General features: G+C 44.0%; 1 protein-coding gene across 1 annotated transcript; it reads right to left on the bottom strand.

Annotated features, from left to right (window-relative positions):
* Positions 1-1612: 1612 nt before the first annotated feature.
* si:dkey-37g12.1 (atrial natriuretic peptide receptor 1) lies at positions 1613-17911 on the bottom strand. Its single transcript, XM_062477924.1, has 27 exons — positions 17769-17911; positions 15852-16037; positions 15426-15545; positions 15088-15179; positions 14818-14963; positions 14526-14650; positions 14093-14239; positions 13707-13858; positions 13324-13459; positions 12701-12792; positions 12373-12505; positions 11067-11145; positions 10306-10402; positions 10052-10150; positions 9703-9780; positions 9472-9576; positions 8975-9046; positions 8396-8546; positions 7653-7805; positions 6780-6954; positions 4973-5113; positions 4428-4551; positions 3456-3524; positions 3146-3320; positions 2731-2829; positions 2511-2602; positions 1613-1997 (listed from the first exon to the last, which is right to left on the bottom strand). The coding sequence occupies exons 2-27, from the start codon at positions 16030-16032 to the stop codon at positions 1950-1952; spliced, it is 3081 nt and encodes a 1026-aa protein (XP_062333908.1). The 5' UTR covers positions 16033-16037; positions 17769-17911; the 3' UTR covers positions 1613-1949.
* Positions 17912-18963: the final 1052 nt, after the last annotated feature.

The following is an 18963-nucleotide window of genomic DNA, read 5'->3' as shown; positions in this document are numbered from 1 at the left end:
TAATCCGGGATAGTAATCCGAAGGTTGCCGGTTCGATTCCCGGTCATGCCAACTGACGTTGTGTCCTTGGGCAAGGCACTTCACCCTACTTGCCTCGGGGGAATGTCCCTGTACTTACTGTAAGTCGCTCTGGATAAGAGCGTCTGCTAAATGACTAAATGTCTAAATGTAATGAAATATTCATGAGTTATTAAGGCTTAATTAATTCCCTTTGCGTTTCCTGAAAATTGAGGTTGCTTTAAAAGAACACTTTTGTACATATTAAAGTGCAATGTTCTTTATGAAAGTTTCCAAATAATAAAATAATAAATATAAATAAATATAAATAAATAAATATAAATAATAATAAAATGATAAACTAAAAGATATTACTTCAAATAAACTGATCAAGTACTTCACAATGAAGCTATAATATAATTTCACATGTACTGTATATATTTGTCCAAAGCATCTGATCATATATGTGGTCAGTTGAGTTCTTTCATACACTTTGGTTTGCTGTGCACTTAAAGCATTTGAATGTATTTCTTTTTTTGACATCAGCATCTAGTTTGAGTTTTACATTGCGTATTCTGATGGAGAAAAAAGATTAGAAGATCAAATCACAACGGGAGACCAAAGACAATACAGATGACTCGAGCAAAACAGACAAAGAGTGAGAGACAGAAAGACAATTCATTAAACTGATAAGAAAAGTGTAATCTTTGGGTGACATTAAGCGTCAAATTTTTTAACCATAGAAGAGGGTGTTAGACAGTGGTAAGCACACCAGGACAACCCTAATACTGGGAGGATGAGCACCCTTTCAAGTTCAATTTTCCAACCTTTAACTTTTTTATTTCTCTTTCTGTCCTCAAAAAGCAAAGGGTGGTGTTGCTTAACTTCACGAAAGGAAGTGAAATTATGATGCTTGGCATCACCTACGGAATCGTTGCCAGTCAACAGCAATCAGCCACTGATAGCACCAATTTACGCCGTAATAGCAAATAGCTCATAACGCATGCTAATGGTAATTAGTTACGTGTTTTGCTATCAGGTAGGTATTCTTGCATAATTGGCTAACAAAGAGCCATTTCATGTTACCTCTATCCCCGAGGAGCATGACTCAGGTATGACTAGCTATTTGGCTGTAAAAAATAAACAAATAGCTCTCCCATTTTTCTGTGGTCGTCTAATAAAACAGCACATAAGGCCAAACAGAGAAGCCACATAAAGCCCTTTCTCGACAACTTCAATTTTCAAAAGCATTAAGACCAGTATCTACAAAGGCAGTTCAGAGGTTGATTAACAGACGGCACTTTCCAGAGCTTTTAGCAGCAGTTTAGATGGTGCTTATACTCTGCGAGAGAGATGTAGGTGGCTAGGGAAATTTGTATTAGTGCTTTAAGTTACAAACCTGATATTAGTAGTAATATTACAATGTTTTTTACTCTATAAATGAACTGAAATAGAATAGAAAATAGAGAACAAGATGTTATTAACTCAAAAGTAGAGTGTCATAGTGTTTGGAGAAGCTCCAAGATTATTCACATTATTTTTCTGGCGAATAGAGAGGTAACCATTATCATGACAAATAAGACCAATTGAAAATGAATGTACAAAAATGCAATCGTTGTTTTTGAAAGAAAAAAGTGAACACTTAATTTAGCAAAAAAATAAAAACAATCCTAATCTTTGATTCAGTGTTTTTCATAAAGCTTGTGTTCTTGTTTTAATAATGTGCATTAGAGTATGCAAAACAATTTCTGAAGATGATTGGAGCCTTGAAGATATGTATTGAAATTGCATTCTAAAACATTAATCAGAAAAGTTAGAAAACTATTAAAAGCAAAACAATGCATGCCGTGACTGAATACATCTAGCAAAGGTTTTAGCTTTAGAACAATTCTTTGTTTAGAAAACTGTAACATTGCACCTAAACCTAAATCACAATGTAAAAAATTACATTTTCACTGGTGCTCTCCCAAAAGCCAAAATGTCCTTACAAGCCCCTTTCCCTGCAATGAAAAGTGGAGAGAGAAAATGAATGGATAAGAGAATTGCCTTCAACAAAAATCCATCAGACCCAAACTATTTTTATTCTCCAACACAGCTGTAGTCAGTCAACTAAAAAGTCCTCTAAACCACTTTACAAGAATGTTGTTATTTTTTCGTCTGCTTTTGTGGATCCTCTTTAAGTGAATTAAATGAGAGAGATAGGAGCTGAACAAAAAGGAGTTGCCCGGTTTGCTTACTTAAGTTCCTCTAAGTCTTACTTTGGTCAGACTAGTCATTCAAAGCTGGGATGGGCGGGTGGGGATGGGGGGCTATTGCTAAAGTTACTGATTTCCTTAACCATGACTAAACTGTACATGATAATGTAGTTATGTTCACATATCTCCTAATATGCCTTAATTACATTTACTGTTGTTCAAATACTGTAGACACACATAGTAGTGATTGTGCTTGGCAGGTAAGACCATTATGCAGTGGAGGGATGAATAGAAATGGCAGAGAGCTCATGAATGTACCTTCATCAGAATATCCCCCCTCAGCTCACAGTGGAATGTCCCAAATGTGTCCAGTAGAGCTTTTGTGGAGCTGCTCACATGGATCTTCAGAGCTGTAGAGGGGCAAGTCAACACAGAGCATTTTTACTGTTATAACCAAATATATATTTGTAATATTATTTTCATAACTTATCCATACAGACAGTGTACTTGCAGTCTTCCAGTTGTCATGTGAGCTTACGTGATCCACACGACTCGACTCGTGAGGCAGTGTTGACCGTGTCCCCAAACAAACAGTAACGAGGCATCTTAAGACCCACCACACCTGCCACACAGGGGCCTGGAGCATTTAGGAATCATTTAGGAATCATTTAGGAATAATTTAGGAATCATGTATGAATCATGCATGAATCATGCATGAATCATTTGTTGATCATTTATGAATCATTTATGAATCATTTGTTGATCATTTATGAATCATTTATGAATCATTTGTTGACAATTTATCACTTTCATCCCAGATAATAAATGTAACAAAATTAATTCCCACTAATGCTTGTTTGATAACACTTAATGTGTGGAGATGGGAGACAGCCTTGTGTGATTGAGGTTATGCTTTTAGAGGTTTCACAGCTAGAGTTGTTTCTGTGTTTTACCTGAGTGCAGGCCAATGCGGACCTTAAGTTGCTGCTGGGGTACGTGTGGGCTTTGGTATTGCTTCATGCCCTGGACCATTGACAGGGACATACGTGCGATCTCCTTGGCGTGATTGACGCCGTTTCGAATGGGAAGACCAGACACTACCATGTAGGCGTCGCCGATAGTCTCCACCTGACACAAAATGGAGGAAAGGATGAACAGGTAGGCTCCAAAGATAATCTCTACAGGCTGATTGACGGAGGACTCTACTTGCTCATACAAAATGAAGATCATGGATTTGGACAAGCTTTTGGTTTTTGGCTGTACCTTGTAGACGTTGTGGTTGTCGATGATGTTGTCAAAGTAGGTGTACAAGTCATTCAGTACATTCACCACCTTATGGAGAGAATCTATTTTCAGACCTGCTCGACTCATAAAGCTCAGACAGTTGTGCAGACACACAGGAGCTACATATTAATTTTGTCACACACGCAAATGCGAATACACGCATGCACGTACACGGACACACACACACAAATAAACCAGGAGGTGTCAAACATTTTCCATTGGGATGAATGCAACTGAGACCTCCTTAAAATAAAGCTGGCAATAAGGCGTTATTTCCACACCGTGTTTGACAACACTGTACCCTGACTGGACACCGTGACTCACGGCTGCCTGTGCTCCAGACCAGGGGAATTTCACAGCATGCACATTCAACACATACCAGCGCCAGTCACCTAATAATGCCATTTGTGCCCAAGGGAGTATAGTGACACCCGCTACATCGCTTTTCCCACAGTGCACCACTGCATTGCTTTGCTTGCATCGTGTCCTTGGTTTAAATCAGAGAGATGCACTGCAATGGAACAATTCCTCTTCAAGGGACATTTGGTCTGAGTCATGTCTTTGAGGACATTCTAATTCCATCGAGACACTGATTGTAATGTTCTATGCAAACACCTCCTCGGTTTCAAATCAACTGGAGACTTAAACTGGAATCTGTTATGGGGGCCCTGGTAGCTCGTTTGAATTCAGCCTTTGCCATTTGCAGCATGTTTTCCCTTCCATTTCTCCCTGCCTTTCCTGTCACACCACTCCAATAAAGCATGACAAATGAAATATGTATATGTTCAACAATATGCATCTTGACTGGGATTCCATCAGAACTTACGCCTACTCAGGAACTAAAGAGTATGTTACCCTTCTAGTTCTACAATTACCAAAATGGCACAGCACTTGGTTATGCTTTCGTATCCTGCTTAGCTTGTCAAAGGGGTCAGAGGTCATCTGGATCACCTGCATGGGCGTAAGACTGGCGGACATGGCGGTGAAGCCCTCGATGTCGCTGAAATAGATGGTGACGCAGTCGTAGGTCTCCGCCCTCACCGTCTTCCCAGCGATCAGCTGCACGGCGACGGACCTATAAATAAAGGGGAGGGAGTCACAACACAGCGCACCTATGGAAGCAATGTCCCGGTAGGATCACAGAAACTATGCAGGGAGTGTTAATGGAGATGGCGTGTCACTTTGATGCCTGATGTATATATTTATATACAGGTTTGTGTTACCATTTTGACTGCTAGGTATATGTGAAATGTAGACACTGGCACGAATAGATGTTATAGACCGACAGACAGACAGATGGACAGACGGACGGACAGACAGACAGATACCAGCCAAAACAGAGGGAGGTATTAAGCCCGTCTCTCAGCCTACTTGAATAAATCAAGACAGGACTCCGTCAGCCTGCATCTACTTGGGGGCCGGAGGGTTGGGTGGTGCGGGGGGGGACAAAAGCTTTAACAGCCTCTTATGCCAACACACACAGGCAAGTACGTTACCGTGGCAACATCTGGGTGAGCAGGCCCTCGGCTCGCCTTTTCTCCTCCAGCAGCTGGCCCGTGCGCTCGTTCACCACCTCCTCCAGGTTGGTGGCATACTGCTCCAGACGATTCAGCAGGTCGTCCAGGATGCTCTCCCCACTAGGAGAGGGAGGGAGGGACAGAAATTGGGAGGTAGAGAGGGAAAGGGGGAAGGTAGAGAGGGAAAGGGGGAAGGTAGAGAGGGAAAGGGGGAAGGTAGAGAGGGAAAGGGGGGAGGTAGAGAGGGAAAGGGGGGAGGTAGAGAGGGAAAGGGGGAAGGTAGAGAGGGAAAGGGGGGAGGTAGAGAGGGAAAGGGGGGAGGTAGAGAGGGAAAGGGGGAAGGTAGAGAGGGAAAGGGGGGAGGTAGAGAGGGAAAGGGGGAAGGTAGAGAGGGAAAGGGGGAAGGTAGAGAGGGAAAGGGGGGAGGTAGAGAGGGAAAGGGGGAAGGTAGAGAGGGAAAGGGGGGAGGTAGAGAGGGAAAGGGGGAAGGTAGAGAGGGAAAGGGGGAAGGTAGAGAGGGAAAGGGGGGAGGTAGAGAGGGAAAGGGGGGAGGTAGAGAGGGAAAGGGGGAAGGTAGAGAGGGAAAGGGGGAAGGTAGAGAGGGAAAGGGGGGAGGTAGAGAGGGAAAGGGGGAAGGTAGAGAGGGAAAGGGGGGAGGTAGAGAGGGAAAGGGGGGAGGTAGAGAGGGAAAGGGGGAGGTAGAGAGGGAAAGGGGGGAGGTAGAGAGGGAAAGGGGGGAGGTAGAGAGGGAAAGGGGGGAGGTAGAAGCAGTAATGGGGGCAAGCAAATAAATGGACGGATGGAAGATTGAGGTTGATGGAATAGGGAAAGTAATGGCAAGATGGTAGAGGAAAAAAGGTTGGCCAGACAGGGGGCCCCGCCGAAAGATAATATTTGTGTTGTTGTTTTCAGCAGAAAATGCAGGGTGCAAATGGTTCAAACACGTTGGAAGGTTTAAAATGACACCTGGCTGCTGTAGAGGGGATTTGTTTCAGTCTTCTCTACATCCTTCAGTTCCATCACTCTTTACTCCCCTCCCCTCCCTCCCCTCCCTCCCTCCCCTCCCTCCCCTCCCTCCCCTCCCTCCCCTCCCTCCCTCCCCTCCCTCCCCTCCCTCCCCTCCCTCCCCTCCCTCCCCTCCCTCCCTCCCTCCCTCCCCTCCCTCCCCTCCCTCCCTCCCTCCCCTCCCGTCCCTCCCTCTCCCCCTGTTAGAGCAGGATAAATGACTCTAGTGATGACAGTCGACAGACACGGTCTCCAGAGACTGTTGTGTGCACCGCGCTGCATACGGCTATCTCTTTCCCTCTTCTTCTTTCCCTCTCCCTCTCTCCTTCTCTCCCTCTCTCTCTTTCTAATTGAACCCATCCCTTTGTTTCTTTCATTCTCTCTATCTCTCTCTCACACTCTCAGTCCTCTCTGTTATTCTGAATCACTCTTCTCTCTGTCTCTCTTTCTCTCTGTCTCTCTCTCTCTCTCCACCATCATCTCTAACTTGAATTAATAGTCATGCTCTCTCCTATTTGTTCTTTCGCAGCACAAGCACTAAAGACCCACTCAAAACGTCTTAGGTGTATATATTTATTTATTTATGGTGACTCACTAAACCACGTCTCTAACCACATAAAAAAACGTACAGGGGGGATTTTAACCTGTAACCTCTTGATCTGCTCTACCACTGAGTTACACCCATCCTAATTATTACACGTCCCCATGCATAATGTAAGCCTGAAGGAACAGAAGTGGCATGTTTGTATGTTTATACCACATAGTATGTTTGTGTACGGACCCACTGGGACAGAGCCTCTTGACGATGAGGCGAAGGTAGGAGAAGTCGGGCCGCTCGGCCGCCCTCTCGCTCCAGCAGGATGCCATCAGAGCCTCCACACTCTCCGGGCACACCTCCCTGTCGGTGTGGGGGCGCAGCGGGCTGCAGCCGCCCGCCTTCACGCCTGCCACGATGTCTGGGTGGAGGAGGGGGGGTAGGGTGGAGGGGGAGGGGGGGTAGGGTGGAGGAGGTGGGGGTACGGTGGAGGAGGAGGGGGTAGGGTGGAGGAGGTAGGGTGGAGGAGGTGGGGGGGTAGGGTGGAGGAGAAGGGGATGGGAGGGAGGGAGGGAGGGAGGAGAGGGGGGTAGTGTGGAAGAGGAGGGGGGGTACGGGTGGAGGAGGAGGGGGGGTAGGGTGGAGGAGGAGGGGGTTGGAGGGAGGGAGGGGGTAAGGTGGAGGGAGGGATTGATCAAGTGTGAAATGGCACAGAAACGTCGGGTGTGGGAAGATGGAAAAGGTTGCCAGGATGGGAGGAAAAAGAAGAGAGAATCAGTTGTGGGCGAACGTGTGGAACGAGGTGGAATAAGAACATGGTGGTGTTGGAGGATAGAGAGGTCGATTCCCTCGAAAAATAGATTTTAATCTCAATGGGACTTCCTGGTTAAATAAAGGTTAAATAAATAAAGAGTTACTGTACATCTCCAACGTTACCTAACCTGACTACCATGCTGAATTGAAGTGTGTGAGGGTTTGTCAGGACGTGATGGAAGTACACATACCTCAGGTCACAACGCACACACATGCACACACAAAGTAAAAGCTTGTACTGACACACCCCCATTTTTCAAACACACACACACATAAACACAAACACACATGCTTACGAGTACCTACCATTTGCCTTGAGGCTAGTGTTTGGGATGAAGAAGGGCCCGTTTCGGTACACCACCTCTTGAACAATAATGCCAAAGCTGTAGACGTCACCCCTCTGGGTGCCAGCAGGGAGCATGCAGTCTCTTAGCAGCTCTGGTGCCCGCCACAGAAGAGCTGGCACAGAGGGCAAGGTTGGCATGAAGTCAGAAGTTAGACTTATTGGACAGTCCCAGGAGAATAATTACTCCTATAATAATTCTGCCCCTCCTGTCTTCCTCTCTTGCCCTCCTCTATTTCCCTCCCACCCTACTCCTCCTTCCTTCCTTCCTTCCTTCTGTCATCACTTATCCTTTCTCTCTATCCCTCTTGCTTTTCTCAGACGTCCATTGGGAGTTCAAGCCTTCTCCTGTCCTCCACCTCCTCCCGTCTCCCACCTCTCCCATCTTTCTCCTTCCCTCTCCCTTTCATCACTCCAGTAAAAGGACTGGGTCCAGGCCTTTCTCCTGTCCTGAACCTCCCCCTTTCTCCCCTTCATCTTTGGCCTCCTCCCTCTCTCTCCCACTCACAGGTCCAGGGCTCCTCCCTCCCACTCACAGGTCCAGGTCTCCTCCCTCTCTCTCCCACTCACAGGTCCAGGGCTCCTCCCTCTCTCTCCCACTCACAGGTCCAGGGCTCCTCCCTCCCTCTCCCACTCACAGGTCCAGGGCTCCTCCCTCTCTCTCCCACTCACAAGTCCAGGTCTCCTCCCTCCCTCTCCCACTCACAGGTCCAGGGCTCTCGGCTGGGTGGTCGTCGTCGGAGGTGACCGAGGCCGTGGTCGGTGACCTTCAGAACAAAGCGACTGTCCACGACACAGTTGAAAGAGGACAGGTGGCCATGTGATCGAAGAGGGCTGCGGTGTAGGTAGTCCATCCCCTATGCACACACACACATACGACTTGCACACACGTCTATATGCACATGTGCATATGCACACATGAAAAAGTAAGGTGACATGCAAACATAAATATACATGCAAACATGCACACACAGACACACACACAGCTAAATTGACATGCAAATATATGCATACACATACATGCACAGGCAGGGTCTTGGCCCCTCGTGTGCACACTTAGCAAATGAGCAGTATTGCATCAAATTCATAAACAGTCTCAAATAAAAATGACCTCATCTTGCTGTAGGACATTTGTATTACTGCTGTAGGACAGTTATTATCTTTACAATACAATCCTCTAGGCTAACTTAATTAGATTTATGACATTCATATTCCATTGTAACATATACAACTGATAAAGCATTGAAAAGTCAGTATTACAAAAAAAACATGTTGGAGAACACACCTTCACGATGTCGAGCAGGAGGGAGTACTTGAAGCTCCAGTCGAGCTTGATGGAGCCATTCGTCAAGATGTCCTTGAGCACGGGAGGAAGACAATCATGTCACATCTAACGCTATTGGAATAGAAACACTAATGGTATAGAAACACCAGGTACAGACACACCCAGGGACTTTTAAGGTAAAGTCGGTTTTGAACATGGATGTGCATCGTCGTAGTATAACAGGGCAGGCCCTTGAGTCAGTATGTGTGGGTGGTCTGCATTGATAAGCTTTGTGTGTGCGTTTATATGTGTGTGTATGTGTGAGTATGAAATTATGAGAGTGAGTGTGTTGGGGGTGCTCTGTCTAGATAGCTGTGTGTGTTTGGTGTGTGTGGGTGTGTAAGAGTGAGTGTGTTGAGGGGGGGTCTGTCTAAACAGCTGTTTGTGTGTGTGTGTGTGTGTGTGTGTGCATGTGTGTGTGTGTGTGTGTGTGCGTGCGTGCGTGTGAGGTTCTGTACATGCAGGCTTCCTTTTGGACAGTACTCTGTCAGTAGAAACAGCTGAGGAGCCTCCAAACAAACTCCGATGAAGCTGCAGATGTTTGGGTGGATCAGGTCCCGGCACTTCACACACACACACACACACTAAGGATTAGCCAGCTATTTTCACAATATGCAATCAATGTTACGCAATCCATAATTTGTCATCAAACACATGGATGTGTTTGTGTGGGGCTGGTGAGGGCTCACCTGCTCCAGCTCAGTGAGAAGCTCTCCACTCAGACTGACATTCTTCACATTTAGGAAGCGCACCCAACAGATGTTGTCCTGCAAGCGAAACAGCAAGACCCAGAGAGAGAGAGAGGGGGAGAGAGAGGGGGACAGAGAGAGAGAGAGACAACCGCAAAAGACGATCAAGCCTCTGTTGATGACAACAATAACACCCTAACAACCCTAACTAGCTTCCTACAAGTGCCAAAATGTCATTTGAGTATACACAGGTGTTAGACTTGTGGGACTTTTGAATCACCACAGATCTCCACTTAGGGGGGAAAGGACGAAGAAATGTAAACAGAATTCAGTAAGAGTTGAGTCCTACTTTATAAACAGATGTTTGAAGGGAAGACTGTCTGTCTTCCAAGCTGTCAAGGATGGACTCAGAGGATGCATGAATGGACTGGGAGTTGAAGAAAGGTACCTACAACATTTTGTTTGAGTTATTTCATTTGAAAAAGCCTTCACAGTTCTCTCACACACTCCTCACTTGTGTGCATACAAGCACACAAACGCAAACCCACGTGGATTCTCACAACAAATTTGGGTGCATACTCACACACACTCACGCGCACACACCTGACCAGTGGAGGACGAGCTGTTCTCTATCATGGTGACGTCACTAGGGTTGACCTTCCACAGCATCACAGACACCTTCTCATGTAGGATATACTTCCTGTGAGACAGGAAGTAGTTTATATCAAGGTCATACACATACATTCACACAAACACAAACAGCCCACCACAGTTTACAATACATATAAAAATACAAAAAGTACAAAACTCACTACATAGTAGCAACTTGAACTCTTTTCCAATTGTGACCCAGTGACTAGTTGTTATGCAATGTTGGCCTTTATTAAAATCTTTTTACTGCAAATAGTCAATTTAAGTACTTTGGAAAGAGAAAGAGAATTCTCTAATTAAAGGGTCACGTGGGCTGGACAAATAAAGACTATCTCCTAAGAGCCCAGCTCAACTTAATATCCTAGCTCAAGCTGAAAACAGACAAGTAACCAGGTCACATTCATGATTAATTTCTCTGTAATCTTTGAATGCAGGAGTAATATGGGACGTGCACTTTTTCCTGGCTTAGAGGATATTACAGAAATATTATGAAGTAGTGTTGTCTGAGAAACGTATTTAATTAGAGAAATATGTGAAGGAAAGGATGTCATCCTTGAGGAGGAGCTTCATTCACCCTGTCTTATGGATCTTTGTCATGTCATGATGAAACATTGTGCGTGTGAGAGTGTGTGTGTGCAAGTGTGTGCATATGTGTGAGAGTGTGTGCTTATGAGCGTGCGTTCATTTGTGATTGGGAGAGAGCAGAAGGTCACCTGTACAGGAAGCAAACGGCTATCGTCCCTGTGACAAGTACACTGGCAATCATCCCCACGGCTATCAGTAGTCTTCTGTCTGAAAAAGAAGCAGCCAAGATGAGCTTTAGAAACAGCTAACAAACCCAATGATTAGGGGGAAGACTATCGTTTGACTGCTGTAAACAGATCTCAAGATTTCTAAGTGATAGGCAGCAGACAACATAATAACAGTTTAATAAGATCAAAATGATTTTGTTAATTATTAAATGCACAACATGCATCATTCAACAGAGGAAACCAGACACATTTGCAGTCAAGTATTTTCTTTCCTCATAATCCCTCATTTACATTCATTAAAAACCCATCTGAGCTTCACATATTTTTCAATTGTTGAGCCATCTGCATGAAAAGCTGTCCGCCAACCAGAACAGGACTTCACCGCATCGGAAAAAATCCTCAGAACACATATTAACTACAGTACAGCCAGGAAATAAAATAGCTGATAGCGATAATGAAGGGTATTGCATAACCTTGACTCAGCAGAATGGGAAATTGGTTATGAAATATATCTGTTTACTAGGGGAGAGGTGGACTCAAATGAAAATACCTATATAAAAAGGAATTCATACCTCAGCGCAAAAACAAAACAATAACAATTGTGTCAAACAGGCAGGGGTCAAAATCCATATTGAGATTGTTATGAATCTCTTTCCTGTGTGTTTCTTTATCCTCTCTCTCTTTGTCTGTCTCTCTTTCTCTGCCTCTCTCTTACACACACTTTTACTTTTACTTTCTTTCCCTCTCTCTCTGTCTCTGTCTCTTTCTCTCTCTCACTCTATATTTTTCTCACACTCTCTCTCTCTCTCTCTCTCTCTCAATTTCTCTTTGTCTCTCTCTCTCTCTCTCTCTCTCTGTGTTTCTCTGTTTCTCTCTCTGTCTGTTTTCCCCTTTCTCAGTTTTTAATCAAAGCTGAGTCTGGAGGCCCATGGACAGATATGATGAAGCAGTTGACCTCTGCTGGGGCAGGTCACACCGGTGCGAACCCAGCGGCGGCTCTGGGCGGCGGCTCTGGGCGGCGAGGTGGAAGAGAAGCAACTTTGATGGAAACATGCTGCTCTACTGCCCCCTCCTGGAGGGATAGTGTACTGCACATTAGTTAGCCGCGTCTTCATTGGAGGAAATGATCTTAGACCACATCACATTTTAAACAGGGTACGAACCACCTTCCTCCAAAACATCTATATATATTAATATATATAGTTATATATACACATGTATATTGGAAGTATCGGATGCAGCAAAGAGAGGTCAGAGGTCACAGTACCCGTGCAGAGTTCACCATTGTAGCCACATGGGGGCGTGTCTCTTGGTGGCATCTTCCTGCCTCCAGGCCAAAGGATTTTCACCCCGTCTACAGACTCATAGGTCTTGTTGGCACCAAAGTAGTTGGCAATAACCTATTAGGAAAGGCCACAGTTGTTTCAAACTATTGACATAATATTTCTGCTTGTCGATTTCAATCAAAGAAAATAAATTGAGAGAAAGGAATGAGAGAGGGGAGGGAGAGACGGAGAGAGAGAAAGAGAGGATGGATGCCAGTAGGAAACAAAGAAAGAGAGAGAGAAATATATATAGAGAGAGGGAGAACTGACCTTGAACTCTCCATCCTCACCCTGGATGTGCTTTACCATGTAGGCTGACTCTCTGTCCCCACTGGCATCCATGGTCACATCTCCCTGGATACCTGTGGAAAGACCAAAATCAGTTGCAATCATCTCATTTTCGGTTTCAAATCAAGCGTATTCTAATTTGCAGTCCAACCATGGATTTGGATGAAGGCCAAACACATACAGTAGACAGGCTGTAGTGCTGTCTACTGACTCAACATTCTGTGCAGTGAAGAAGGGGGCAACATTACGCAATATTTACATAACAGCAACATTGCGTAAGAACCTATGCCCCCCACGGTGGAGACACTTGAGGGGGGGGGGGGGGGGGGGGTAATGATGCATTGAACACACACACACAAACACATATACACATATACAGTCATGCACACACACACAAAACACACAAACACACATACAGTCATGCAGACACACACACAAAACACACATACAGTCATGCACACACACACACAAAACACACATACAGTCATGCACACACACACAAAACACACAAACACACACAGTCTTGCACACACACACACAAAACACACAAACACACATACAGTCATGCACACACACACAGGCACCCGAGAGACACTCTGGCTGACCTGTGATGGTCCTGTTCCACATCCTGTGGGTGACAGCTCGGCCATCGTAGGGGTCACCCTGCTCCGCCAGGGTTTCATCCAGGGCCTGTGCATACAGCCACACAGAATCATGGGCTATCGCTGCCAGCACGGACACCTGCAATTGGATGGACAGACCAAGAGATGGAGAGACAGACGAATGAATGGACAGACAGACAGACAGACATAGGCAGACTCACAGAAATATTGAAAACACATACACTGAACATATCTGTAAATACAAACATATCAACCCACAGTAAAACTAGCTCTGTGTTCCATTGTCAGTAAAACATTGGAAGGTTTCCCCCTCTCCACCCCCCACCCCACCCCCCACCCCCGCCCCTAGAGTTCTCCAAGCAAACCTTTTCATTTGTGTAGGTGTGACCAAAGTCTTCTTGAGACCGGCGGATGACATTGTTGGAGAAGTCATGGTAGCCCTGATTGTCTGGCTTGTATAGTGAGAGCAGGAACAAAGTTCTGTAGGCCTCTTTAGCCAGCGAGTCCTCAGCGTCACCTACAAAACACATGACAATAATGTACAGTATGTGCTTTCAAAGGCAAATACAGTCAAATATGTTCTATCTTGCTCTTCCAACGTGACCCACCAAAAGCCAATGGCCATGGCAATGTTTATGTACTTGAAATGCCTTTATTGGGCTGATGTGTACAGTATGAGATAGGGGTCACCAGCAAACTATGTTTGGAAAGGAATCAATTAAAGATCATGGTCTTATTCATTTTGACATACCTCTTCTCCAATCAAAGTTGCCGAACATCTCCGTCAGGATATAGGGTTCGAAGCAGAAAAATACATAGTCCCCATTGGTCAGTTTGTTCCTGTGGGCCTGGATCAGGAAGCGTCTGACCGTCTCCCCCTCTGCAGAGATCACTATGACTACAGCAGGACACGCAAACATCAAACACAATGAGTCAGATAGGATACTATCACAATGATTCCTTCTTTTCATCCTCCCTTCCCTCCTTCCCTCCCTCCTTCCTTCCTTCCATTTAAGGAAGGAAGGATGTAATTATTTTGTGGTTTAATAACTCTACATATATCTATGTATATCTCTACATGACTTGGATGATTACAATGTTGATATTTATTGCTTGGATATTACAATGATGATTTTGAACGATAGGCTTCAGTTGTTTAGAATGAAGCTGAAACTCAAACTCACTGCGTGAGACCTTGGCAACCTCCATGAGGACACGGTCTAGTAGGAGCGAGCTGTCATCTTGACCACCAGGGTCTTCAAACTTCACGTATTTGGCCACAGAGATGTTATTGACCTGTGCTTGATACCTACATAGTGAAAAGACACAGGAACTGGAAATTGTCTACATGTTTATGTAGCTCTGAAAAGGACAGCTCTGAAAAGGACAGTTTCTAGTTATTGATGTTTACAGGACATAAATACTGTATATTTAGTTATATGTACATTTATACATAAAGATTTTTCCAAAACCCACCTGATGCCTTCTGCTGGTATGACCCAGATTGGTTTGGGCTCATGAATGATCCCGATCCGTTTCCAATCAAATTTTCTACAGATTCTAACAAAGAAGGAACCCATCTTAGTGAAGGGACCAAACACCCTGGTCAGAGTGGGGTATGCCTGGAAGGTGTGCAATAGGAAATATTGTTATAAATAATTTACTGGATTTTTTTTCTAACTCTTTCTAATTTCTCTCAATAACTTGATTTCCTAGTTATGGATTGTTGAGATGTTATCACTACACCTTTTTGTCAAGTAATTGCTGGTCTGCGCAGGTGGGGCTGATGACGGGGATGTTCCAGAAGGCTGCCAGTTTTGCCGTGACGGCACATACCTGTGGACAAGAGTGGGAGAGAGGAAAGTAGGGTAAGAAGTATTGAATTACTTTGCATGAGAAGTAGTCAAATTCGAATAACCATCTATGTCATTAAAGCAAAAAGACAAAGGAGATTGATGTGAATATTGTTGTTTGAAAAACATTTTTGCAATCCACTACAGCGTCTACATAACTATCATCACTATGAAGCCCTTTGCGACATCATAAAAAGGACTGTACAAATAAAGTCTGTTGCATCCTCACAGTGGAGCAGGAGGGGCCTATGAAGGCACTGTAGTTGAGTCTCTGTTTCATCTCCACAATCTTCCCAGGCCCGTTCACATCGTGACATTCGTCATCCACATAATCGTACTTTAGTCTATGACCTGGAATGACAGGGGAAATGACAGTCAACCTTCAACATCCCCGGGCCAAACATAACAATGACCGTGACCGTGAGGGGAACTGCCAGAAATATCCCATTCCAGCAAAGAGGGTCCCAGTAGGGATTGCTCTCAAGTGTCCTTTACAAATTATTTATTAAATTTGTCACATGTCCTAAAAATCTGCATTTCTAATCTCCGTAGCTCAGCCTGAATTATTTAGTGTTCGGAATGTAGTAAGTTTACAGTTGAGAGTTAAAAAAAAGGACATGGTCCTGACAGTTTGAGTGTATCAATCGTCAGACTGACCTTTTAATAGCCCAGGGCTCTGGTTCACCTTGTCTATGGCGATGAGGGCACCAGCGCCGATCCTGCCCACACTGAAGGGCTGAGAGGTGTTGGGCAGGACCAGGAGCAGGGTGAACTCCAGCCCCTCGACCCAGGGAGTGAAGCAGAGGACCAGCTGTAGGACTCTTGAGAGGAACTTCATGGTCGCTAGGACACAATAGACTAGGCTTACCGACTGTGAAGACACTTTAAAATATAGTTTTTAACAGGATGATAATAATTACCCTGACACACAGTACAGAGAACAAAAAACAAATTAAACTAGAGAGGGTACAATTTCTGGGGAAATTGTAGGGTGTGCTTGCTTGCGTCGGTTGCAGGTGGGTCCGTCCTCTAAGTTTTTCCCTTCTAGTGATATTTTCAAGCATTTAGCCTACTCATATTGCATATTTCATTAAGAACACCCTTTGAAACAGCTGCGAACCCCCTTTGAAACAAGCTACTGTAACAACGTTGTCACTGGCAGTATGGAATCGCGATTCAAACAGTACTGTACCGTCTGCTTACTGAAAATATGCCCCCCAAAACGTAAATAAGTTTGACATTAATGTAGGGGGAAATGGCTAACTCAAAATAAGTTTGCTAGAGGCAAGCTAGCTGCTGTTGCTCCACAGTTCACTGATTGTTTGAAAGCGCCGGAAATGAGAAAGTTTCTTTTGACGTAAAGTTTAGCTGTGGCATTGAAGACAGTACTACACACTGCCAGTGGGCGAGCCGAGTCTGACTGAGGCTAACGTCAAAACAAGCCGCGGTGTCACTCAAATTCCAAGTTTTACACAAATCACAAAAATATGCTGACCCGCTGGCTATCTTCGCAATCGCCATATCTTTAAAACACTGCCCTCCTTCTGATTTTTTATGTAGAATTGACCCTGGTACGAAATTAAGAAAATACTCATCAGAAATCGACAACAGCTGACGCAATCGTCAACGGAGGCTGACGGGGCTCTCACGTAGCAAACCAATCAAAGTTTTTACAGCAACCTACATTAAAATCTCACCATCTGGCTGTCTTCACAATAGTCATATCGTCATAACATTGCCCTCCTTCTGTTTTTTTGGTGTAGAATTGACCTAACTATAAAATTACGAAAATACTAAACTACTATGACGCTTCCATGGCTGCCGCCTAGGCAGTCTCACGGGAGACCCGCACTCGCTCAAATTACAAAGACTTTCACGACCTAAATAAAAAATCCGACATTGCAGTTCCACTCGAAATTGCTTTCTCAACAAAACCCAATGGTTGGTAATTTTGGGGGTTGGCATTTTTCACTCATAATCCAAGCTCCAATTTGCGTGCTAGAACGTCTCTATCACGTTGTATCCATGCGTCGTTGCTAACGTGTGCTGACGTAGTGACGTAGGCTAGCACTGGTACCCTTCGTCGACAGAAGACACTTATTACCACAAAAACGTGGCAAAAACGTTGTAACCTCCTAAACTGTGCAACGGAGTGTAAATAAAAATACAAGCAACTCAATCGCTACCAAGACGAAACTTTTGACACCTAGGTTGTCTATGTAGTCCAAATTTTGACTGAGTTTTAGGGGGGCAAAAATAAATAATAAATAATACATATATATGTGAGAGAACAAAGGTTGAAAATATATATGTGAGAGAACAAAGGTTGTGCTCTCGCCAAAGGCTTGAGCACACCAAATATGTTAGTGAGTCATTTGGTAATCATCAAGGGAACTGATGGTTATTTCAATGGATGATTTATAATTCAGTCTAATATTTTAATTATTCTTCTAATTGGACGACATGTCTGGATAGATTAATTTACAGTCAATTAACCAGGATATTACTATGCATATCATAAAGAAAAAGCCTACTGCGCATCTGTGTAAAATAGGAAAATAAGAGAATTCTTACCACTCTATTGTAATTAAAGTAAATTCAAGCGTTGTTCAGCTGAATATACAGTATCCAACAGCTATGTCTGAGATTAGTGATGATCAGAGTAAATACATTCAAAGTAAAGATAGTCCATATGAATTGTAGTTAAACTGTAATTCCCAAAAGCTGTCTCTGAAGACTGAACAAATGCTACTGCAATTTTCTTTTCATAAATCAAGGGGTTCTCATATTAATCATCTTACATTTTACTGGCAGCACTCTGGGAAGGCCGAACCACATGACGTTTGTTTATCTAAACGGCCATCCGAGTAAACACGACATGGGAATTCTCCAACAGACTGGTAAAACATCTGAAAGTAGTTGTTTATGTTTTGGTCTTATTGCATCCTGTTTTTGACTTAGAAACATAGAAAACCCCTTGTGTTTGTTTGAAAGCATCATGCGTCTTTGACAGATGTGGTCCTAAAGGTTTATTTGTGATGTTAGTACTTTTTGATTAATTAATTAGGCCTGTTCAATCCCGATGGGATTTTCAGTAAAAATGCTTCCACTTGTGCATGCTTTCCACTGTGATTCTCTCTAAAACGATAGCAGGTTCCATAAAAAAATATTACATTGAATCAAATTTGTTCTAGTTTTTTTTCTCCATGCTCTTGTTGAGGATCTGTGAGAATCGCTTAAGGCCCTTTAAGGTTTATTTTCTCATACAAACAAAGCACTGCTAAACAACACGACAAAGGAAGACCACTGCTGGGAGCAAGAGGATCATGTTTGGAGTTTGGATGAGCTTCTTTTAAAAAATAGTAATTTTGTTTACACTGTACGTCTTGATAAGTCTGTGTCTACAAACTATACAGAGACCGCGAGGGAAATAAGGCAGCTGATTTGAGCTTTCGGCACGTAGACCATGCATGGTCATTCTCCATTTTGACAGATCGCTACAAATTAAAGACATCGGACTCTTGTCAATATATACAAAACTGATTTAGTTAAGTAAAATCGTAATCCTGGTTCCCCTTCTGGGAAGTTTATATTACAAGGAAAAATGTACAATTAATAAAACTGGCTACATTGGTTGCTAACTATGTTCCACCCCATTATTCATTACATCAATTTGTTTTGAGAACTCTCCCTCACCTCTCACCATGACCTTTAACCTACAGTATCAACGTCCATCTGTCCTCATGACCCAGTTAAATCAGAAATCAGA

Source organism: Osmerus eperlanus, chromosome 14 (assembly GCF_963692335.1).
Source record: "Osmerus eperlanus chromosome 14, fOsmEpe2.1, whole genome shotgun sequence".
In the NCBI taxonomy this organism is placed as follows: Eukaryota; Metazoa; Chordata; class Actinopteri; order Osmeriformes; family Osmeridae; genus Osmerus; species Osmerus eperlanus.
This window is presented reverse-complemented; position numbering and strand designations above follow the sequence as displayed.